Source organism: Diadema setosum, chromosome 17 (assembly GCF_964275005.1).
Source record: "Diadema setosum chromosome 17, eeDiaSeto1, whole genome shotgun sequence".
NCBI classification, from domain to species: Eukaryota; Metazoa; Echinodermata; class Echinoidea; order Diadematoida; family Diadematidae; genus Diadema; species Diadema setosum.
Genome location: NC_092701.1, coordinates 37,284,436 through 37,310,771, shown reverse-complemented (window position 1 = coordinate 37,310,771; position 26,336 = coordinate 37,284,436). Strand labels below are relative to the sequence as shown.

The window sequence follows — 26,336 nt, the reverse complement described above, 5'->3', positions numbered from 1 at the left end:
CCATGCCAGCTCTTTACACCTCTGATGTTTTCCCTGAAAGTATTACTTTTGTTAGATAAACAAGATAGAATGTTACAACATGAATAACATTGGGTGAAGATTGAACTGTTCTTTTGTATTTATTTGTATTCATCGGATCCATCTGATCCAGCACCTTACAATGCAGCACATCTGTATGAAGGTCTTGGTTTCACTTTATTCAGACTTCGGGAATTTGTGATGATGCATGCAAAGGAAACAAGCCAAAAAGCTCTATCACACACACACACACACACACACACACACACACACACACACACACACACACAATCCAACTCAATAAATTGTTGATGGTTTTGCAAGCTGTGTTTGATAGCTAACTGTATGTTTTCCATCTGAAGAGGGCTGCATACCTCGACAGAGTTCATAATAACAAGCATTGAGTCATTGAACTGTACAATCATGTCTTTCAAGTATTGTTTCTCCATTGGCTGGTTCAATCAAGTAGCATACTGTACACATGAATGTATGCCATTTATACATGCATAAAATTTGCTATATATGAATGACTGCAGATCTGACACTGTAACAGAATGGCTGATCACATATTCATTATATATTATATATTTATATATGATAATATATATATTCACATACATTGTATATATATTCATATATTCATATAATCATATATTCATATATGTCCTATATGTAGTATGGACCTGTTGATCATTTGTGATTATTTGTAAATATTCGTAATTATACAGTTACAGACAAGCCTGATTTCACATAGACCCTGTACAAAGTACAGCCGGGCCAAAGGCGGGGCCTAAGGCCGGACCCAAGGCCACGGGCCTTAGCCCGGAACCAGGGGCCCAGTGCCCAAGTGGGCCCAGGCCCAGGGGCCCATAGCCCAAGTGGGCCCAGGCCCAGTGGCCCAGGTGGCCCAAGGCCGGGCCGAGGCCAGGAGCCTATGTGCTGGCCCAAGGCAGGGGGCCCAGCCAGGGGCCACCAGACTGAGACCACAAGAGTACCAGTCATGACTTGCTGTGATAATGATGTGACAGGCCTGTGCATACACATATTATGTAATATACACTGTACAGGGCTGTGCATATTATGTAAATACACTGTACACTAACTATACACAGTCATGACTTGCTGTGATAATGATGTGACAGGCCTGAGCATATACACTGTACACTAACTATACACAGCCCAGTCGCTGTATAAATCGCGACAGGGCTGTACCTGAGCAGCCCACAACACAGAGCAAACACAAAGCAAATTTTACGATTGCATTTAGTTTTGATACTTGACATAATTTTTTTGTCACCTCAAACGCATCAAAGACAATCTTTATTAATGAGACTTCATACCGTACCTGTTTTCCTGGGGTTATTTGTGGGAATTCTGCGATCTGGGTACTATTCGCAAATCTAACAACATGTGAAAATATCAACTCCTGATCATGTAACGTGCATGTGTACATTTCTGTGTTCACTGCTGTATTCCATGAACATGAATTCAACAACTAAATATCCTGTAATATGAGCTGCCAGGACAAAACTCACATACGCTCTGATTCTGTATAGCAATCACTTTCAAAGCAATGTATTGATACATTTCTGCCAGCTAAATATTCTTAAATGTTGCTTCACCCATGTGATTGGGTACAGAAACTGAAGCCTAGGTCGTGGGTTAAGCAGAATTGCTGCTGTCCTTGCAGTCCCACTCATATGTTTTCATGGGTGACACGACATTTGCTCCTGCGACAATTGCTCCAGTCTTATTTTCTCCAAGGACTTAGGGTTAGGTTTAGGGTTGTGATAGGTTTTTAAGTTTAGTTTACTGTGAGGACTAGGATTAGGGTTTGGGTTATGCTTGTGGGTAGAATTTATTTTTGGCTTAGCGTGTAGATATTGCATGGGAGCAATTGTCGCCGGAGCAAATGTCATGGAACCGTTTTCATGTTAGTCTAATGCTAGTTTGTGGCAATGAGAGAGTGTGCCAAGCAGTTTGCCAAGCAGGGATTCAGCTGGATGTCGAAAGTGATTAGCCATTCTGATACTTGAATTTAACAATACCATTTAACAATTCCATACCACCTAAAACCCCAACCCTATCAAATTCTTTAGAATGTCTGCTATCAAAACAATGATTGGATAATCTGCAGACAAAGTAGATTTTTTTCTGTCACAAATCTGCTGTTACTGTGTTATTACCTCCGCCAAGGGGGAAGGTTATGTTTTCGTGACCGTTGGTTTGTTTGTTTGTTTGTTAGTTAGTTAGTTAGTTTGTCTGTGTGCAAAATAACTCAAAAAGTAGGTAACGTATTTGGATGAAACTTGCAGGAAAGGTTTAGATTGATACAAGTAACAGATGATCAAATTTTGGTAGTGATCTGAGAATTTTGGAGGAATTTATGAAGGATTTTTGATATTTTGGCAGGTAGGGTCAATGAACTTGGGAGTTCAGGCTGCGTGTATTTGAGGTTTGCATGCGCGCACTAGAGTGCGTGCTCTAGTTTCTGCTAGGGCGAGGTGCGCCATGCAGCTGAGGGTTTATGACGTAACAAAGGCTTCTATATTGGGAAAAAATGGCAAACAACAACAAACACATACCAGATAAAGAATACAATTGTTCCGAACATTATAGACTGCAATTATAGTCCTCAGTGTGAGAGGAATAGGTAAAGTTTTGAAGTTTGGATTTGAATGTTTCTGTAGATGACAATTATAGCTGTACCGGCGGTACATACAGAAAATGTTCCAGTTAAAGAGGAACGTAGTCATACAAAGTGTATGTATTTCACATTTTTCAGTATTTTCAATCTTTCATATCCATATGCAATGGGCATAATGGACTCATTTGCATATCATTTGCATAGTATGCTATCATGGGGTGTGAAAGTATGCTGAGTGTTGACATATAGGTCATCCACTCATTGTATCCCCCGAACAGAGTTCGGAGGATACTATGGATTTGGCCTCGTTGCGCCGCGTCCGCCGCAGAGATTTTCTTGTGAGCACTCTACTGGCTGCAGTTCTTCTTAGATCATCTTCAAATTTGGCATGAAGGTGTGTTATGGTAAAACGAAGATGCCTATTGTTTTTGGTGATGGTGCCCTCGCTTGTTCCGTCTTTATACATGAAAAAGTAAATTTAACAGGGTCTGTTTGTGTGTGCGACGCTGGCCTTGCTTCGTGACCAATTTTTTTTATGCCTCCGCCAACGAAGTGGCCGGAGATATTATGTTTTAGGGTCGTCCATCCGTCCGTACGTACGTCAGTCCCATTTTGTTTTTGTCGATATCTCAAGAACCGTGTGGTGGTTTAACATCAAACTTGGTATGAGGGTATATCCTGGGGGGATAATACTTTATTTGGATTTTAGGGTCACGGGGTCGAAGGTCAAAGGTCACAGGTTATTTTGTGAAAAAAAAAGGTTGAAAATTCATGTTTTTCTCCATATCTCGCAAATGGTTCAAGGTATCTTCATGGAACTTAGTATATATGCTTGTTCCAATGGGCAGTGATTATCTAGGGAAGTTGGGGGTCATGGTTCAACGGTCAGGGGGTCAAAGGTCAAGGTCAACTCCTCAAAATATCACTACTTTCCTTATATTTATGTAATGCCTGAAGGTTTTTTTTTTTAACTTCATGTATGCATGTATTACCCGATATATATTCTGTGGGAAGTTTCTTGCCAAAAGGTCAAAGGTCAAAGGTCAAGTTAAAGTGTTGAATTGCACTTTTTCCTCCATTTCTCAAAAGTAACTCGAGGTATCATCAAGAAACTTACATATTTATGCATGTTCAACCTAACAGTGATTCTCTTTGGAACTGTGAGGTCAAAGGCCAGGTTTAGATAATGCTATTTTCCCATTTGATACTGAAATTATACTTTTTCTCAATACCTTGAAAATTACTCAATGCATAAACTTATAAAAGGGTCAAAAGTCAAAATCATCAGTTCCCCAAATACCTGCACTCTGACATTTTAATCATTCATCCAATTGAACCTAGTTCTAGGAAAGTGAACATTCAGCACATTTGTGGCAAACCTGTCATTTTAATATTTTGCCAATTGTGTGAAATTGTCATCACACATTGTCAAGACATTGTACTATAGACCTATTAAGAGAACCATGCATTATGGCGGAGCCATACACCAGTCGCCGTAGCGACATTTCTAGTTTCCTTTAGAGTATAGAAATTGAAAAGAAGTGAAAGCATTGTGTGGAAGCTGATCTCATTTTATCTAGGTTATCAGTGTGTTTTGTCTCAAGTTGTTGTTGTTGTTGTTGTTGTTGTTGTTTTTTTTTTTTTGGGGGGGGGGGGAGGAAGAGATGGTGAGAGACAGCATGGATGAGAGAAACTTGACACGAGGCCTCCAGGGCTGATATGGTGTAGCCAGATTTATTACATCAATGTGATGCCAGAGCAATTAATGGACAAAGCATGTTGAGTTATAGGAAGTGGAAGAGTTAGCAAAAGGATTTTAATCATCACATTCTTTGACATTTAGTTGAGAGGAGTGGACAATCCCCTGTACCACATGGAAGCAAAAACCAAAGAATCTCACAATTCATACTTTACTTTGTTGATATTTGTAGCTTGGTGTGAGTGATTCTGATAGAAAGCAACCACTTAGAATTCAAAGATAATGTTAATGTACAGATAAATTCATTCCCACAATTACTCTTTGATTTGGGTGAAAAGTAATCAAAAGCAGAATTTGGGAAAAGAGTGAATAGTGTGGTATATTGTGAGTAGAAGGCTTTTAAAGCTGCCCCAATTGTATGATAGAAACCCAGAGAAACACCCAAGGATGACTGATGATAAGCCCAAACTGAGCAAACAGAACTGTCATAGAGGTCTGCATGCAACAAAAGTTCTCGTGTTGGAAGAAATCTTAACCTGTTGAGACTAGTCCTGAGTATACTCAGGCCGGTGTCTATAAGAAATGTGCATTACAGCAAAATCAGCTCATCCTCACAGGGTTAAAAATGTCAGTAGTAAATTGTATCATAGGTCAGTTCAGAATAACATCTAGTGCAGATAAATCCAGTTTTGTTTTGTTTTGTTTGTTTTTTCGCATTTGTGTTAATGATGTATATCACATTCGCTGATTTAATCTTGCTTCCTGAAAGTACAGTTTCTCAAAGCTGCTAGTGTTTAAAGCCAAATGCAGGCTTCACTATGAGTCATATATATGTAAACCTCCTTGTAGCTTACACCAATGACTCATGCATTTAACTAAATGTTACATTTGTTTCCATGTCATGTGACATTGTAATTTGCTGGACCAAGATAATTTATATCGGTACTTGTTTCCACAAAATTACATGGCATAGCAAGTTTAACATAATTTTTATGATGAGAAATTGTGGCCTTGTGCTGAAGATGTGCTTGAAAATGTTTGTGGAAAGTAGTGGGAAGATGTGCTAAAGAGGGGTTTTACAGTCCAGGGACATTTACTGTGTGTTAGCTTTATGCACTTTGTTGCAAGCTCTGCTCACTCTAACGACTTCTTTCTTCCCTTTTATTTTCATCATACTGTTAAGTTGCTGTTTGTATTGTTTTGGCATGTTTTGAGTTTTTCATGACAAAAACCTTTACAAAACTCTAATTTAAAAGAGCTTTTCATTGATCTAGTGTTCATGACTACAAAGTCGACTTCCTGTGTAATGATTTATGATATCTCCCTGTAAGTGTTATAGTATGAAGGAGAAATTAATATTTCATCTGTTATGTTTTCAACAGATTGGCCATCATTCATTGATCATAGCATTTATAAAGAATTTCCTATGGTTGTAATGTCACATAATCTGTTTGATTATCCTGGCTACTAAACTTTCTCTCTCTCCCTACAGGGGCCTTCAACCTGTACGACCTAGATCAGGATGGATACATCACCAAGCAAGAAATGCTAGACATAGTTGATGCAATATACAAAATGGTGGTAAGTAGAATAGCCATTTTAAAAGGAGCAGTACTTTATATTCTCTCTGAGTTTATGTCTATGATGCACAAGTAAGAAACTCTTCACCGATGTGAAATTGAACATAATGGAAGATGATCTCATGCATTTATTTTTAGGTAAGTATTGTACTGTAATAAATTTTGCTGATTTGCAATATGGGATGAATTAGAATTTCCAAAATATTTACAGCTGAACTCTAATGATTAATGACAACTGCAAAACACTGTGAGATACTTTGAATGTAGAATTTGTAAGAAAATCTTTTGCCATACTTTGAATTCCTCAAACAGGGCAATATGTTGCAACTTCCACAAGATGAGGATACACCAGAGAAGAGAGTTAACAAGATCTTCACTCAGATGGACACAGTAAGTGATGTTCACTTCTCGTCCAATTTACAGCTTTTTTTTTTCTCTTCTTTTCTTTTGCTTTCTGTCTGTGACATGGCATTCACCTTACCTCTCTGTTTGTGACTCTTTCCTTTACTATCCAGTGACTTAGTCAGAAAACCATTGTTATATGTGCATCTAAGCAGAGGTAACTCAATAATGCTGTCGATGTTGTTTGTACCCATATATCCTTTTCAGCAACGCCATAAATCTTGTGATTATTCCGTCTCTGTTGATAATATCAAGCTGCAAGTTTCCTCGTAAGTCATCAAGTGTGATAGTAAATAAATCCTTTCAATTTTGTCGTAAAAATTCGGTGAAGTGCTCATTACTTTTTTTTTTTTAGAAACTAATGATTATATCATATTGTATACAGATAGACATGCATGTAAATTTCTAAAAAGGGATTTTTTTTTTTTGAATTTACATATTTTGAGGGGTTCTGGAAATTCAAGCACGTTCTATGAAGTTTGCATGATAAGCATTCATGGAAGGGCTGGCCTACTTCCTTACCTTTTATATCTGAGTTGAATGCCCTGAGATATCAACCAGAAACACTTCTTTTTGCTCCTAAATATTTTATCATCTTTAGCCCATGTCAGCCATGAACAGAGCGGAAGAATAGAAGATTTGACAAACATATTTTACAAATAGACATCTGCTCTCTGTGGTATTAACATTGTCTGTATTTGTGCCTATATGATAGCTTCAAGTGTTAGTAAGACAATAATCAGAAACATTTCCTCTAGGACAGTTTAACATCTTCAGCTGATGTGAGTTTCAAAAGTCAAGTTTCAAGACGTTTTGTAAGGAAATTGAATACATACAGCATTAAGTCTTCTTCTTCTGTTTTCTGTTTAGGCTATGTCACCTGCAGGAACATACTGTTTACTTGATCAAATCGTGAGAGTAGGAGAAAGAGATGGATTTCATGACATTTTCACATCTTCAGCTGACATGAACTCCTACAAGGATTAGATTACGTTTGGAGGATTTTGTGCAGAGTAGAGATTCAATGTGGCAGAGATTTCATTTCCTACCCACATTTGTGTGTGAAGTGGATGATTGTATTACATTGATTATCATGTGTGATGTCAGAGGGATTGTGGTGACGTAGATATTTGATACATTTGCACACAATCTCTTGCCTCGTCTATGCTCTCTTATGCAACTATTCCCATTAGAAATGCAATGTTCTTCATGCAGACAGGATGTTTTGTCTTCTTTTACAGCACAATTTTTAGTTGAATGTTTTTTAATGTTGTCTTTTAAAGATGTGTCTATAATGTCCTATGTCATATCATCTATTTCACAAATCTTCTTCTGTTCTATGATACAATACAAAGAGGTTGGTGATGGGTTATAGACTTACAGGTTGATATCTAAGCTGCGGTTCCAGTTCAGGGCAGCATCACTTGCTTAAGCAAGTTCTTCAAGCCCTCCTGGGAACTTCCACAGGTGGCAGTCTTCCACAATGTGACACAAGGTTTGGTCAGGATGGCCGAAGTCACTGTAGTATTATCTGGGCCATATGATAAATCCTGGTAAATGCTATTGGAGTAAATGATCATCAGACACATACATTTAATACAAAAATGTGAGGTGTTTACCCTTTCGCAACATTTCGAGGAGATTACAACATTATGTTTGTTTGCTTAGTTGGCCTGTGAGAAGAATTGTGTTTATATACATGTACCTAAAAATGCGTACTGATACACCAATAGCTATTTTGAGATTTGTTACTGAAGTATTTTACCTGCTTGAGCTCTCTCAAAGCTAAGTTGATTACCAGTCATGAATTCACCCAGTGGTTTCACCCACGCAAGTGATTCCTTCTTTTTTTTTTCAGTCAACCTAGACATCGTCATGGAAACTGATGCATAACGTGCATTCTGCTGGAAGAAAATTGGATTTGAATGGTAAATTCAGCAGAGGCCTGCACACACCTGAAGTGGGCCAGAGAGGGGATATTACATGGGATTCTGTGGAGATTATTCTCTCATCGGCAGTTAATCATGCTATCTTGAGGTTCTATTATGACATCAATGTTGGTGCTTATTACTCAACATGAGGCTCAACTTTCTTGCTTTTGGCATTTAGAAGGGGATCTGGTTACATTTAGTCTGTAGGATGTTTTTAACAGTTACTCAGTGGTGATATGATGTCTGTTTCTTTTCTTTCTTGAGAAAAGTTGCCATCTAGAACTTAAACTTTATTTTTTGAAATTCTTTGTTCAAAGCCCACATTTGCATTTATCTGGTTTATAGTAGACATGGCATAACCTGTAGGGGTATGAAGGTCTTCTCCTTTGTACATTTATTTATTTATTCATTTATTTATTTATTTATTTATTCATTTATTTATTTTTTTTTTTTTTGGGGGGGGGGTTCTCCTGGTTTGTTTTTAGAATGATTTGTATGCTTTGCCATCCAAATCTACCTTTTAGTACACCATGGGCAAAATCTTGTTTGAAACACAAATCATTTGAAAATACAATGTAGCTTATTGAAATGGAGCACAGATATCTTTACTTCCTTATGGAGTTATGTGATTGATGTTTGATTTTTCAAAATAGTTGGTTTAATGACAAAACTCCTCTCAACTTGGCCCAAATTTCAACTTCATTGGTACTATGCTCTGATTGCTATTCATACCATGAGCAATATATTTCATGTTCTGCTGCAATGATTCATGATACCCAATATCATTTCTCATCTAGTCATATGATGTGAATGTTAATCCACATAATCAGGTTTTTGGAAAGCATGCTGGCTGTTCATGGTATCAACATAGTGTCCCCATGTGAACCAACTCTCACATTAGTGCTTCTGAACTAGGCATTATATTCTGATGTTTCCCCTGCCCAGGCCAGCCAATAGAACATGATAAGAAAGTGTGTGGGATTTTGTGAGCTTATTTGCACAGGTGTAAATTTGTTGTTATTGCCATGCTGTGGGCATGGATTGCATTGTCTTTGTCCCAGTGAGGGGGCAAGCTGTGAAATCAAGGGACATTACTCTCCCTGCCCATGCCTCATTACTTGATCAGGCAGGAAATGGTTGGTTGGGGGCAGCAGACGCGTTACTCACAGCTGAGTTCAGCTTTCCCAGGCAAGCCTATCAGCTAGGTTCAGTGCTCTTCATACATCAAGTCTCCTTCATGGACATTTGAGACGAAAGACTTTGAAAAAAACAACAACAATAAAGGATGGCTCTTCTTGTTTAAAAACGAGGATGAAAGAGAATGGTCAGAGGCAATAAAGCAATGGGTTTATTTAGAATGGTGTAGCACTTTGAATGAGATGTTGAGATATACATATAAACAGTGCGGTACAACTTGAGAGATCAGTGGAGGTGTTAAAAAAGAACAACACTTTCTAACAAGGTGGAGATACCACTACCTCACAAGCCTCCTATTGATGTACACAAAAATCTTTACTAAATCCCTATCTGACACGAAATGAAAGACAGGAACTTTTACATTTGCATCAGTTTGTTATAGGACAATAAACTTAAAATCATCAGCTCAGCTAATCTGCATATCTGTGGTTATGACTGATTTTATAACTATCCAGTGGAAACATGACATATTTTACTTTGACTCTTCTATTTAATTGATCCTGTTTAACCCGCTGAGGATAGACTGATTGCTATAACATGCATTTCCCATAGACACCCGCCCGAGTAATCTCGGGACTCGTCTTCAATGGGTTAATAACCTCATCTTTGAAGAGTGTGGAATTTCACTTCAGGTGAACTGCAGTTACAGTAGATGTATTATTGAAAAGACTGAAAAGAACTGCGCCAAACACCCACATGTGAGTGTTTTTGTATAGCAGAAGCACTACAGTATGTTAAATAAGCACTCCATGGCTCTCCTGGTTGATGTCAATGTTATATGACAGTGTTCTCATGTGCCTTGATGTTGGTGGCTCCTCGAGAATTTGTCTCAAAGTTGATAACTAAAGGTGCAAAAGGGCAATTACAAGATTTGTGGTACAGCTGTAGCTTTCTCTTTCACAGGATGCAATAACTGTGTGGATGTCATCCAACTCGATATAGAACTGTGAATATTCCTCCGAAGAGGAAAGTATCAGCTTTGCTCATGGAAAAGGTATCAAACTTTCTCAGGGGTATAAACTCTTCAGTGCTATATTGAGATCACTAAGGCAAGAAATTGCATCTGCTAGGCTGTGCATATTGAGAGAGAGAGAACATGTGTTCGCTCTGGTGAGCTGTGGTAATAAGAACTGAGAAGTAAAATATCTGTAAGCAATTGAGGTCATGTGAGCTGACATCTTTCCTGTGTCCTCCATGACAGTCTAGTTGCCATGGTTACAATGGAAGTACAATGATTGCCTTGCATCACATTTTCTCACTCCTTCCATTACTGCCTTCTAATAACTTACTCCATTAAACCAGTTAGAGTCTAATTGGTAGTGTACAATACCACTGGAAATATAAAATGTTGTAACATCGTAATGTTTGCTGTGTTTGTGGACCTAGGAAGACGATGTCATACCTTCCAACATGACGTTACTTTAATACTCAGTCTATGATTTATGGTGACAGATTAAGAGCCTTTGTAGAAGAGAACGGTCTGATGGCTTTACCTTGTGACCCTGTCTCTATCTCTCTCTCTGTCACTCTCTGTCTATTTTTGTCCTTCTGTGTCTATTTCTGTCTCTCTCTGTCTCTTTTTGTCTCACTGTCTCTCTTTCTTTCCTCTGCCTCTCTCCATCCTGACCTCATGTAACCCTAGTTCATTTCCACCTACTCGTCATTATCTTTCAATATGCATCACATTTCTCATCCTGCCATAAACTTGTGTGTCTACATTAAGAGTGAAATGAATAATTTTGGTATTTTCACTATTTTATTTCACTAAATGATCAATATTTCATCACTTTGATACAAGTATCAGTTTTCGTTAGGCCCTCCTTTTTCTTTTTGTTTTTTGTTGCATCTCACTTTTCTTGTCAGTTTCATTTTCTGATTCCCTTATTCTCATCTCACTTGACTCTTCCCGATAAACCAGTGCTATGTCATTATCCTAATATCTACTTGAGGGTATAACACTTTCTCCTGTCTCATCCTTTAGGCTCCCTTTTTGGTTCAACCATGTATTATCATCATCTTTAACAACAATGACATCTTCTTTTTCTTTTCATTGTATTACTTAAATTGTCTCTGGAAGGACATCTGTCCCTGAATCTCTTCCTTGTTGCGATGCAGAAATCACATCTTTGCTGATTTGATAAACATCAGCATTTTTCTCAACCCCCACCCACACACACCTCTGGGATTGAGTGGATTGTACAATAAAGCAAGGATCCTCCGTACTAGCAGCTCTTGGCTCTAGTGGCCAGTATGTAAAATAACATTCCCACAATGACAAAAAGCTGGAGTCTCTCTGGTGAGAATTAGAAGAGATGATGAGATAAGAACTAATAAACTTCTTTTTGGTTCATGAGAGCCAAGATTTAGTTGTTGTCTTCTTACAGTGTAGTTGTTTCCAGCAGAAATGACTATCTGTTTCACAGTGCATTTCATTTGATGAATTGAAAAAAAAAAATGCAGCCATCCCAAATGATCTCTGATAATTCAAGAACATCGTAATAAACTTTTAATACACCCAGAGCCCAAGAAATACAGTATCTTAGGACTTATTTAATGAATTGATTAAGTAAACCAACCTGCTAAGTGAGTAATGCTTGTAAGCTGACTTGGCAAAGCCAGTCTTCATTGGTGTTGTTTTCTCTGTATAACTATACTGTTTTTTCTAATCTGATTTATCTTTTCTTGTCTAGCATTTCTAAACACACTAATATGAAGGGTTAAAAACCAAACACATTTTTAAACACTGCTATGCTGGTATCTCACTGTTTTCTTTTTGTTTATGGTTTTTGGTCAAAATTGACTCCTTCATATAGTGTCATGTTATTCTTATACTGACCTGTTTGCTATAGATGAAACATTGTTTCTTCATTTCTTTTTTCTTTTTGTGTCTTTGAGGAAAAATAAAATAAATCTGGAATTTTGGTAAGAATCATGTCAATCAGTTTCAGTTACAGTTAGACAGATAGGGAATAGATTTACTGTTTTTGACCAATAACATTGTAAGCATTTTTACCCTGATATATTACTGCACTTTTTACTATTAAAATCATGTAACAGAATTGCTTCAAACACTCGTAGTTGAGTGATGTGTATAGCAAGAAGTTGTAATTGATAATCAGTTTCTTCAAAACACGGTCAGGATTGACATAAATCTTGAAATCAGTCGTAAATCCTGTGTCCCAGAAAAAGAAGCAAAGATTCTCCAACTTTGGCTGTGGGTGTAGATTAACCTCTTAGATTGAACTGGGTCTCAGGTAGCTATGTAACGCCCTGTTGGTCAAACAGAGAGCTAAATCATTTGAAACAAAAAATAAATTGTTCTGCATGTTGTAATCTCTTGGTATGTACAATTGTAGTAAAATTCATCTCATTTCTCCATGGACCTGCAGGGTTTGAGAAAATGATACATGCGCAGTTCCCCTGCTTCAGATATTGTGTCATCAGTTTTCAGATATGTAATACATTGTACATGTATGCAGTGAATTACTCAGACAGCCATAACACAGGAGAGCAATGTGTTTCACATCAAGATGCCCATAGTGTACACTTTTCTCCTTCTCTTGAATTGAGATATACTAGTTCTTGTAGATTGTTTAAAGTTTCATTACCATCTATTCATTCTGGTCTGGATATTCCTGGTTTGCAGCTTGTCTTCCAATCCTGATGATTATATTCTTTTCATACACTGTATGTGTGTATGTTTGTTTGTGTGTGTGTGTGTGCATGTATGCTTCATGTTGTTTCTGTTGTTAGTTACTAGTTAGACCCCTCATGATCAGTTTTCAGTCATTCCACATGCAAAGTTTGCTCATAATCCAAGTAGTGTGTTAAAGGTAAAATCTCCAGATTCTTAGATACGGAACATCTTCCAATGAATCTAGTTCAAACTTGGTAGAGGTCATAGCTCTCTTTTGCTCACCCTACCAGCTTCTCAGAAATTTCATTACCACATGCACCACATGTGGTTTGGTTGTTGCAATACCATGTGAAGTTATGATCAAATTGCAATTGAAGAAAGAAGTAGTCTGTGAATTTTCTTCAACTTTCATTCTCACGATACCAGTCCACATACGTTTGTGTCCAAAGATCTCACACAGCAATGACATAAATACTGTGCACTAATCTGTGCTGCAAATTTCTTTCCATCACACTGAGCTTATTTTCTATTTGAGACCCCAACACCACAGCAGTTCACAAATGAGGATTGTGACCTTTGGAGATAGTGACCTCATTTTGCAAGGCCTGTCAAATTTCTTCCAGATGTTAATACAAAATAGTAATATGGCAGCAGAGTTAAGTATGCCAAATACATGTCAAGATGTTGTGTTGTGTTGTAGGAAAATGTGATTTTTCACATGCATGTATTTTCATAATCTCTGTTGGATAAAGGATTGTGATATATCACCCACAGAGGCTATCATTGTATCCACGATAAGCTAGTCTTTCTGTGAGACCTCAATTCTGCTTGGCAGAGGACAACTACTAACTTTTCACTACAGTTGAACCCATGAGATCTATAAAGTATGTTAATGCTTTATCAAAAAAGAGATTACAATATGGTTTTTCTCTCAATATTCACTGCTGAGCACCTGAATGTGTCAACTAAAGTTTGAGTTCGGCTTCTTGCTCTTAATTTGCCACTTCCATGGATATCTTTAAAAATTTTGAAGGGTTTTCGTTGGTGAGATTCTGCCTTTAAGAGTGTCATGAAGCACTTATGTAGACAGGCATGCATGCAAACAATGGAGCTTGGTAAGACACCAGGGGGACTCCAATGCTCTGTGCATTGGGGCTTGATTTATTCAGGCGCCGCAGGATGGAAGAGATGGAAGGTTTCAATCCCATTCAATGTGGTGATCCATCCAACCACCCTGCTTTCTTTATCTCTTGGAAACCTTAATCAGTTCTTTAGCCAGCAGAATCTCATCTCAGTAATATAATCTTTGTCCATTGCCAAAGCTTTGAAAGAAGACTGCACTTTCAAGTGCTGGGAGAAGATTATTTGTATCTTCTTTTCCATTTCTTTGAAATTACAAAGAGAGCCTTAATGTTATAATTTCATCAAATCGATAACATAGATGTAAAGGTCTTTCCATTTGCATGTGGTAACACTACAGGATGTTGTGTGTGAGTGTGTGTGTGTGTGTGTGTGTGTTTGTTTTTAATAGAAAGATTTGTGTAAAAAGAACTTGCCAGTAAAAATGACGGTATGAGTCAACTTTGAATTTGGGCTGACCTCAGTAATTTTGTACATCAGTGTCATGACTATTTAGTTCATATGATATGATTCTCTGTTACCTATAGCCTCCTTCAAAGCAAAACCAGTCTTGTTTGTTTGTTAATTTTCCATCTGAGAAGATGGCTGGAAAGCCCATATTCAGCTACGTTAAGCTGGTCTTCCATGGGGTCCAGTTGGATGTGAAGTGGGACCACTTCATCGGGTTAAACACCCTGCTCTTTGCGATGAATGAATGAAGCGGGATCTTTTACGTGCATGAGTTGTTACTCTCTCATACACGGGACCTCCATTTTATGTCCTATCCGAGGGACAGAGTGTTTTTGCCTCTTGATAGAGGGGACGGTATGCTTACACACAACATTGCTCAGTCCAGACTCGGGTTCGAACCCGGTCCGCGTGATTGTGAGGCAGACGCGCTGCCGACTGAGCCAACTCACCGCCCTTTTATAGTGAATGGATTAATGTTTTGTCCTAATACAGGGGAAGAGTTTACCCTATGCTGCCAGAGTGTTCAATAAGTTGTTTTTTTTTTTTTTTTTTTTTTTTTTTTTTTTACTGACTTGTTGAAATAGCCTCTTTTTGAGAACTGCTATATGTGTCAGCTTTATAGTCTATGCAATGAATGAGGTATATAGAGTAAAGATAAAATATGTGATGTATTACTAGTATATGTTTTGGACTTTGAGCATTCGTTTTCTCAAAGGTTTAATGCCATACAACAAAGCTGTAGTGATCCTTGATGCATAATTTTTTACTAAGCAGCAAATTACTGGGAACTGGATGCCATGTTTGCACAAAGTACATTTCTGATGTAAAATGTCACAAACTTTGTGACTCATTGTTCAATCATCCACTCATTGCATGGATGAATGATTAGAATGTTAGATTTTATCTACCATTGTGAGGATATATACAGTGGTCATCATCAGTAGTATTTTTTTTTTCCTGTCAATATTAGTCTCCTCAGAAACAGAAAATCCTGTGAGTGTATTTACAACTGTTATGAATCATTATCATCATTCACTGTTTTTTTGCTCTATTATTATCGTTATTGTTATTATTATTATCATTATTACTGTTATTATTGTGATCATTTTCTTCATTATTTGTATCACTATTCATTCTTCTGTCAACGGTGCCATGCACAATGAAGATATTAAAGCAGGTTTAGTGATTGTATGTTTGTTACCCCGTAATCCTGAAGATTTAGGTGCGTGTAGAATGAATACTATGGTAAAACGAAAACATCTTCATTGGGATTACATTGTAATTGTTGTTTGATTTATATTCAATGTGTTGTTTTTTTTTATTGCAATTATGAAAGCTTGCTCCGAACACAATAAGATGGTCTTTAAATTTTATTTTTATTTTTCTTCCTTTTGTCACTCTCCTCAGAACAAGGATGGCATGCTGACAAAAGATGAATTTCGAGAAGGGTCAAAATGTGACCCCTGGATCGTCCAAGCCCTCTCCCTAGAGATTCCACAATGACCCCACCCAGTCAGCCCAACCCCAGGGTGGGGCAATCTCCATGACAACTCACCACCTGAATGTGACCTTCACAGCCAATCTGTCCTCCCTCCATGTCTCTGCTACCTTGCTTAAGTTTTTTTTTTTTTTTTTTTCAGTCTATGTCTTCGAGGAATGGTTCAGAGGAATGCCTTGCAATATGAACTCATCTCCTAATAGTCCTTCCTACTTAGCATTAGATATAAGACATGATAAAGTAAAAGTAAAAGTCTTGTTCTTCTTTAATGCAAGTTATTCCAGCTTCCCTCCTCCATCTTCCTCTGTACACTGATATCTTCACACTACAACTCAGTATCTACCAGACATCCATACTGTAGAGAAAATAGTAAGTCATTCAGGTTTTGGAAGAGTGCAAATGAATGAGAAAATAGAAGTGCAGGGAGGAGGAAGAATAAATGGTAGCTATTTTTAGTCTTGTGTACATCAAAATTACAACAAAATTACAGTGTGCTCTGAAATTATTTGATAATTATGATTTGAGTGACAGCACATAAATATAGCTATAACACTATACATGCAGTGTCTTTGAGTAATGAAAAACACTTAGCAAACTGAGGTAGGAGATGGGTACAGTATATTAATGGCAATTTGGACTTAGTTTGCTCCATTTGCTTGTTTCACTGTCCAGTGAAGTGAGATCGGTTGATGTAAGGGGGAAGAGAAAGAGAGAGAAGAAAAAGCACTGATGTCACCAGGGAAGAGGTAGCCCCTGATCCTTCGCTGCCTGCATAGTTGTCTTGATGTATTCAGCTTGATGTATGCTGTCTCTTGAAGAATTATCCATAGCAACCTGAAATTTTGCCTGGGGATGACTGAGATCCGTCACTTCCATTATCAGCACTGAGTTGTAACGTGAAAAATCGCAAAAAGAGAGAAAAAAAAAGAAGAAAACTGCAACAAAGCATTATAAATCAAAAAGAATAAATTAGAAAGCAGCAGGTGGAATGATTATCCTGCCATCAGGCTTTTTTGTGAGGGTGCAATTATCCACAAATTTGTCATGCATGATATATAGGCTGGTATATTACCATTATACTGGAGTGTTTTCTAATTCCATGCAATTCATCTCCAGTCTTCTTTGCAGTTTTTTTTTTTTTTTTCAGATTGGCAATGAAAAGATGAAAGGGAAAAGAGAGAGTGAGGATTTGTATGCCGCTATCAAACCTAGAATGGCAGTACACTTGGATGGGATTCTTTTTGTTTGTTTGTAGTAAAGCAAGATACCTCGTGTCAAGAGAAATGCTCTAAGTGCTTGTACCAGCTACCAAACCGTAAAATGCAATAAGAGCTCTAATGTGTTGCTTCAACCTACATTGGGGTTTTTTTCCCCCTTCTATTGCACATTACATTGTGTAGGATTTAGGAATTAGGAAAAAGTTGTTTGGTGCTGGTTTGTTTTCTCTTTTAGTGTGAGTCAGATTAAAAGATTTGCATCTCATCATAGGGTAAAAACTCATACGCAATGACTCTACTTGTTAATGTGTGCTTGTACAGTGTAAGACAACAGACTGATATTAAAGATGTCATGTATTTGATATCCTCTTCAAACTACAGCATTGATTAAGAGAGACAGCTACTTTAAAAACTCACTGATGGGTTAGTTTCATTGAAATGATATTAAACATTTTGATTGATTTTCTTCATGTACAATCATTAATTTGCTTTTCAGAACTCGTGTAATAGTTTGTGTTATTGTGCATAGTGAGGGTAATATCTCTTAAATCTCAGTGGTTTTCCAGAAAATATGTATAGTCCTGAAGAGTGAATTGCAGGTGCAAGATTAAATATTTATTAATCTAGGCATTTGTAAAAACATCATATGACTCCAACCAGAGCAAAGATTACTTTGTGTGAGATAAGGAGGGCATGAAAGATTTCTCTACAAAATTACAGACACCATTGGATATGCTCCACTTATGTGGTGTGGCTGCAGAACGCAGTCATATGCAATTTTCATTCCGCCACCGAGACTTTGTAAGATCAAGAGAAAGGGAAGAGTGCAGACATGTCATGTTTTTACGGCAAGAAATTTGATAGACAAGTATATTTTATGATACAACTTACTGTGACAATTTCTTTTTGAATATATGACACAATTTATGTATTCCAATTGCTGATATCACATTTGACTGTGCTTATATTATGCTTCTACCTGTGCTAATGCTGTTCAATCTTTAATGAAGTATTTATTCACACGCAAAGATTTTATTTTCATGAAAGGAAGAAGAACGAGGAAAGCAGGGAGTAATTGAAGAGCGTATTTGCAAAAGGGGCTAGATCCATTTTTGATGAAAATTGAGTTATTAGCATCACTGCACAGAATTCCATTTAACTCAGTTACAGTGAAAATTTCAACTCCATACAACCATTTGAATAGAAATTATAGCAAAATTAGATTTTTATTTTCCATATACTTGTGTACAAATTCTCACAAACAAACCAGTTTTACTCTAAAGTACTAAAAGTGGATCTAGCCCATTTTGCAAATAAGCTCTTCAATTGTTAGCAGAAGCTGATATAGAATTTAATGCTATATGTCTGCACTTTATTATGGCAAATCTTCACTTGCTGTGATTGAGACAAATCTCAAGTCACATTCTCCTTTGATATGTCATGTCATTGTGTATAGTAACTGTACAAAAGTAGATTTTGCATCCTTTATATTTGTAAAAAGAATGATTTGTACATAGGAAAACATCATTGAAAGAATTGTATATATGAATATAATTATTGTTCGTAGCAACAAAACAAACAAAAAAATCAAACCTCACTTTTTGGAATTCTGGAATTGATTTTATTTTCTTGAATCTGATGATTTTTTGTTCCCTTTGTGTTAAGATGATATCTATTTGCTGTGCACAGGTTTTGTGTTTGTTCTTTTTTCTTTTCATTTCAGATATGCTTATTTATTGGTGTTTTGTCAGTGTGTAGAACTGTATGTGTATAGTGTTGCATAATTTATTAATCTATTGTGGCTTTCAACTTGTGTGGACCTGCAAATGTCAATGTAGCATTATTGCCATGGCAACCACAGCATATCTGAGGGTACATGTGTAGGTGGCAGTATTTCATGTGCAAAATCCTGCAGTGAGTTCTACATTAATTAGTGCTATGCGTGTGCCAGGTAGTTCTGTCTCTTTACATAATTTTCATATTTAACGGTATTAATTTATGAGAAAAAAGTGAATGGTTTTCGTGCAAGTCCAAGCAATATTGTACTGTATTTGCATAGAATATCACCAAAGTAGTTTTGATTGCCACTATTAAACGAAGGTCGTACTAGTGTATAGCATTTTGACTTTATACCCATTTTTGTGTGTATTTGGATGTCAGAAGATTTTAAGAATTAATTGCATGTGAGTATTTAGGAACTAATGAATGCCATAAAATTTGGACATACATGAATATCAAATCTTTGGTAACAGGTAGTAGTGACCTTCGTACTTTATCAAATAATATTTGTTGGAATCTTGAACAGAAGTGACCTGATGAAGTAATGAAATAATGCCTATGGTATTTTCTTGACTGGTAGGTGATGTTGATATTGTGCTCACATATGATGTATTCAGTGGCTTAAATTAAATATTTTACAAACAAATTCCAAATCAATTTCATATCATAATGTAACAAGGGTTGGCCTAGCAACCAGAAAGTCCTGGCTGACATAGCCGTGACTAAGATCTGCTACTGTGACATTGAAATGAATAATAAGTTATTAGCTTCTTGGAGGAGTGAAAGAAAGACAAAATAGCACAAATTGGAATGATATTGGAAGCCACATGACCCATAGCTTGACATCAGCCTTCAATCACATGATGGGGGCATTAGATGTTGAGTGACAGTTCAAGCACTGAATTCCACATAAGATACAAGTCATTGCCACAGAACAATGGCAGACCAGTTCACATTAGTTTGCACAAATATTCAACTGGAGAGCACACAGTGCAGGTAATTGCCCTGTTGCAGTCATTGAAGTCAAATATGCATTCACAAACTGTGAACATTAAGAAAACATCATTCAGTATTCAGTGTAAATACATCACAATTTGTGTTGTTGACTAGTCTACACTTTGTCACACACACACACACTTACACACATGGACCCTAACAAGCACTTTCAAGTACCAGTGCCAAGGCAAAATTATATGTTCAAATTATTTTAGGTAGCAGCTGCATCCTCTGAGAGCCAGAGTTTCCCTATTTACTGACCTTCCTTCTTCATCCAGAAATAGGAGAGTGGATTAAAGTTCCTTTTCACCTCTTAATGTGGGCACATCATAATCTCATCCCCTACGTCATGTGACAAGCTGTTTAGGTTATGCATGAGGCTTTGCTGTTCTTTGGTGTATTGCAAATTTAATGAGCTTTAATGCATATGTGTACATTTATGCTTTGACAATGTAGATATCATATTTTGATGTTTCATGTACTATCTCTAGTGCCAAAACAATTTTGAAATTTAGTACAAAAATGAAGCAGTGGAATTGTAGAAGGTCTCAGTTGATTTTGATGCCAATTATAGCATCTAATGGATTTGACAGAACATTTGAAAAAAAAAGTTGCTAAAATTATTTTGGATTACAGCTAAATTTATGTCACATTTTCTATTAAAGTTGTATAACACCAGCCTATCCTTTTCCTTTTTTCTGTTCCATTCCACATTGGTTTGAGGCAAGCATCATTCTGTAACTATTCTTTTAATATATTTTCCAATGCAAAATCTTCATCATGGATTATTTTTCCAATGAAATATAGTAATCATCTGTAGATTTTATGTTGTCAGAAGTTTTAAGGGTGTCATCATATTTTCAGTAATGGTTGTTACCTCCCTCTGTCACTAACAGGTACCTCAGCCAGTCAGTAAACTGTGCTCTGAAAAATCCTGTTTGTTTGTTTGTTTTTGTATTGTATTGCATTCTCATTCTGGATTGTTTGCTTTTTATTTTTGAACATTAATTAATTTCTGAAAGCATAAGATTTCAGTCCTACTCTAGAATAAACCGAGTTTGTTCTAAGGTTTGTTGAAGATCTGAAAGTTGCATCCAGGTTGAAATAAACTGGATGTGCATAACCTATGTAAAATGCATCTGTATATATCATGAAACTAGTGTGTCATAAACATAGGGAGAAAACCATTTTTAATGGGCATTATATCTGTGGTTTTTCCTTTCTGGTTGTGTCAATTTGTTTAATAAGATTATATCAGTAATGTGATGTTAACACAATTCATTTACAACCATTAATCAGAATTTGTGTTCGATCCTTTATAGTTAAAAGGTGAAGTTCTCTCAAAATAATGACTTCTCACAGGAAAGAAAGATTTCTCTACTGTAGCTGGGAGACTGCTGTATAGAGGTGGGTTTTTTTTTTTTTCATTATAGAGAACAGTTTATATGCTTGTATTCTACTACAACAGGAGGTGCATGTGTACCTAACTTGTTGGCATATGCAAGACAGTTATGATATTACATGACTATAACAAAATCACTGATTACCCACTTAAAATACAATTCATGTGTAATCAAAAAACTCCATCTACACAAACCTTCAGCTAATAATCCAATATCAAAGAGAATACAGTGGAACTACCACATAATGTTCTTTTCTAAAACCAAAGTGACATTTCAGGCAGGAATACCTTACTCATGAGAATATCCTGATATAAGATTGAAATATTAGTAAACATATAGCCATACAAATATTCCAAATTGTATATGCAAGGTAATTATAACATGTGCACCATGCACCAAGACACTAAGTACATGCTAGACTAGTTATAAGCCCTAACTACTGAAAATGAATCATTAAAATGAATCATGGAAATCCATTCACAAAATTTTGTTGCATTGAATTTTGTTGCACTTAGTGGGATTCCTGCTAAAGTTGTGTTCAGTTAAAGGGTGAGCACTACCTAGCTTTATTTAAAAAGCAACAACTTCCTATGAAATGCAATTAATTCATATTTCCCTTCATAATAATTATATTGTATTTTTGTTGACACATTATGTAAATCAGAAATCAAATTTCTCATCCTATAATATAAATTCCTTGTTGGATTTAAAAGGGAGCAATCTCATTGAATCACATTGGATTTCATTAGTTTTAATACTCATGTGCCTAACTGTGGCATCACTTGGGTAACACTCATTCATCTGAAATGTCACCAAATTTTATTTCTTCCAAGGGACTTGTCTGCTAATTGACTTGCTTTTGTATATTTTGTTTTTTGTTTACATTATAGCATTGTTACACATCCTGTAAGATGAGAAAAATTGAACTCTGTGATACCAATGAAAGAGATAATATCCTATCTCTTGGAAGCATGACTAGTTTGATATTGTCAAATAATAATAATAATAATGATAATGATGATGATGATAATAATAATAATAATAATAATAATGATAATAATAATAATAATAATAATGATAATGATAATGATAATGATAATGATAATAATAATAATAATAATAATAATAATAATGATAATAATAATAATAATAATAATAATGATAATGATAATAATAATAATAATAATGATAATGATAATAATGATGATAATAATAATAATAATAATAATAATAATAATAATAATAATAATAATAATAATAATAATAATGATATAGTATTGAGGTAATGCCTTATTTTGACCACGATGATAACATGAGATCTGTGACTTGTTTTACTATTCCCTGACTTGACTGTCTTCATCCATTCTTTATGAGATTCTGAAACCTCCATCAACCTTTGTCCAGAGCTCTCAGGTGAATGTAAACAGTGGGTTAGTGTTTTACTCAATTTGCATCATTTTTTTTCTTTGTATGTCTATTGCTTAGATTCCACTAGTTTTGAGTGACATAAATGCTTCTTCTGAGGTAAATTCTTCTTGTGAAAATTGTCAAATATCCCGCCGCTGTTTATATGTAGAGTCAGCCATGTAGTAGGAAGAATATCTGTATTTCATACACATGTACTTTGTTGTGGACATGTTGAGCATAATCTACTCTAGAATGTGTGGGTTTTCTCATATTTTTGCACCCTTTTGGTTGTCATTTTATCAACTGCCAGGAAAGTGATGGAGGGAGTTTTAAAAAACAAAATATTTGCCGTCCTTGACCAGATTGGGCAGAAAATACAGTGTAAGTCATTTACTTATGGTAGATACAGATGTATATCAGTAATATGTTTGAAGTATTTATAGATGTTTGGTTGTAGAGTACAACTACATACTGTCAGTAGGCCCTAAGTCCACACCTTGTGTTGTTGTTGTTTGCTTGCTTTTTTGTATCTCTTTTATCCTTGGTGATGTTGTTTTGCATGTTAACCTTTGTAAACAGCAGCAGTAATCACTTGATCAAGCTGGACTTGAGTCGTTGCCAATTTAAGGAGTTGACGTCATACTGAAAGTGCACATGTATGTCATCAGTCTGTGTATTGGCAACAAGTGTGTGGTCTATTAAAATGTGTGGGTGCTTGTATGCTATCAAGGTTTTGTTCTGAGGCTGGCCCTGTTTGAGCTGTAATTTTGTCTGATATGGTAGCCCTCAATTACAACTTAAAAAAGGAATCAAATGGGGGCCCCTTACACAGATATAAAAGTAATTTCTGGTAGACAAAAAAAAAAAAAATACTTTGAGCTAGCAAATGATAGATAAATTGTAACTTTTTATGAAATGTTTGATTTTACCTCAAATGTATTAGAAAGTTATCACATTATAATGACAGTGTGGTATTAGTGAATGTGAGGAGTGACTTGACTTTATGTGTGTTAGTATGTACCAATTATTATTTATGTGAGTCGGTATTTGATTTTGGTACCCAGCTCAGCATTTCTAATTTATTACTTGTTTCATGTAGTGCTATGACAAAACTGTATAAGAAGAAAGTCACTTTATGTTTTAATAACTATCCATTACTGTTGTATCTTTGAGTGGTGATCAGCACAACACTGAAATAATAGCACCATGTTTGCAGTTATGTGAGAGCACATTCATGTGGCAGTGAGCAAGAATGGGAGTTACAGAATTCAGGAGATCACAAATACATATACATGGAGACCTTTAATCTCAGGAGGTCACTCCAGAGATTCAGAGATTTCTCTTTTGTAATTGGCAGATATCCTCAAGGTCAAATTTGGTTTTTACCTTCTGTTACAGTTGTAACACCTACTTTGGTATTGAGAATAGTGAATATTTCTGCCTAAGATACAAAATTTCCCACATGAAAACAAATTATCATTAAGTGAACTGGTTTATTCCCCCCCCCCAAAAAAAAAAGAAAGAAAAAGAAAAGAAAAAAAAAATCTGTTTAATAATAATAATTCACATTTATATAGTGCATTATCACATGAAATGTCTCTAAGCGATGTTTGCCTTAATATTCATCTATTTTTATTTATGGTTCTTTCCAATAGATTCTAATTTCCTTTGGTGGAAATGAAATCAAGTGATATTTGAAAAATTGAGCAAACTGGTAGGAGTGCTAATATACCTGGTAAGTGATTCTGTATGACAGCTAGGTGACTCACTGATATTCAGCTATCACTGGCAAATCATTTCTTTCACTTAGCTCAAAATTTCATCCTATTCTCATTTCTCGTACAGTGCATAGTTTGGCTTTTCCCAAAGAGTTGCTTTGTATTTTGATTACTTTAAAATACTGATACAATGTATTAAAAAAAAAATGGCATAACAGAGTGATTTCCTTGGGCCTTAGGAGTGTGTTATATTTAGTGTTCACTGTATTTTTTTTCTTTTGCTTCTATGCATGTAAAGTTGAATTACTCTTTAAGGCAACTCTGTCATGAATAGATATCGACTACAGGATTGTTAGTAGTCTGTGTCTAGATACAAAGTCGTATCATTATAATCCACAGGTTTATTTTTGTAGTGTTTTATTCTGTAGAATGAAAGAAATGTATTTCAAATCAGAACTTTTTACAGTTGATGTGTCCTTTTAGTTGTATTGTTATTTTGCATAGTGTGAATATTTGTAAGAAATCACACAAAATAGCTATGAAATTGTGATATGAATTAAAGATGTACAATATTTCAAAATCCATTTTTGTTTGTGATATACCTGGTATGGGTGTTGACTTATATCATGGTTCTTCTTTGGATTCAGAGAATTTCCCATTAGATTTTCCGTAGACATTTCCATTAGCATATCCCATAGACACTTGCCCGAGTATACTCAGGCAAGTGGCTGTGGGAAATGCGTGTTGTAGCAAAATCAGTCCGTCCTCAACAGATTAAAATAACAAACAAATACACACACACACACGCACACACACACACAAACACACATACACATATATACACACACAAAATCTAGCCTTACAAATTACTGGGGATGTAGTCATATCTGACCAGTTGCAGTATAATATTTCACTGCCCTTTGTCCTTGAGTAAGCTTGTCCACTCGGGTCAATTTACCCTGCATTGAACCTGGCACCAAAGGATGAAAATCCACTGGTTTTCCTGAGACAGTTGGTTGCTATGGTGATTTGGGGTGTATGGGCAGAAGGATATATGGAATGGAAGTCCAATTAAAACCAAGGGGTGGGGTAGCCTCTGAGTGACACACAAGTATGAACAAGGTTGATGTTAAACATGAATGATAAAATGGAATGTGTAGGGGAGATTTATAATGAGTGAAAATGAACCCCCCCCCCCAAAAAAAAAAGAAGAAAACACACAAACAAACAAAAGAAAATTCACCTGTAAATACAACCACTGCATGTTGGGTTGTACCATAACATTGCCCCCCCCCCCCCAAAAAAAAAAAAAAACACAAAAAAAAAAACAAAACAAAAAAAAACAAAACAAGGAAAAGTAGAAATTACGCGGTGCGTAATATATGTCCCCGCCGGAAGTAGCATTTAGTAGCAAAATGTACAATAATGGTAAAAACTCAAGGTCAAAGGTCAAAGAAGTCAAAGGTCAAAATTCTGTGTAGAAGTTTTGAAGCCCTCACCTAGTGCCATCACATAAAGCAAACGGAATCGAAATCGGGTTAGAAATGGCAAAGGAGTAGCATTTTGTAGCCAATGTACAATATAGGTCAAAAATCAAGGTCAAAGGTCAAAATTCTG

The 26,336-nt window shown here is 36.1% G+C and overlaps 1 protein-coding gene across 1 annotated transcript in view; it reads left to right on the top strand.

Annotated features, from left to right (window-relative positions):
• LOC140240693 (uncharacterized) overlaps positions 1-17,258 on the top strand; it is a 69,594-nt gene extending 52,336 nt beyond the window's left edge. The window contains exons 6-8 of the mRNA XM_072320450.1: positions 5,857-5,945; positions 6,257-6,334; positions 16,109-17,258. Of these exons, the coding sequence (XP_072176551.1) occupies positions 5,857-5,945; positions 6,257-6,334; positions 16,109-16,204 (263 nt within the window). The 3' untranslated portion in view covers positions 16,205-17,258. The remainder of the gene's footprint in view (positions 1-5,856; positions 5,946-6,256; positions 6,335-16,108) is intronic.
• The last annotated feature ends 9,078 nt before the right edge of the window (positions 17,259-26,336 follow it).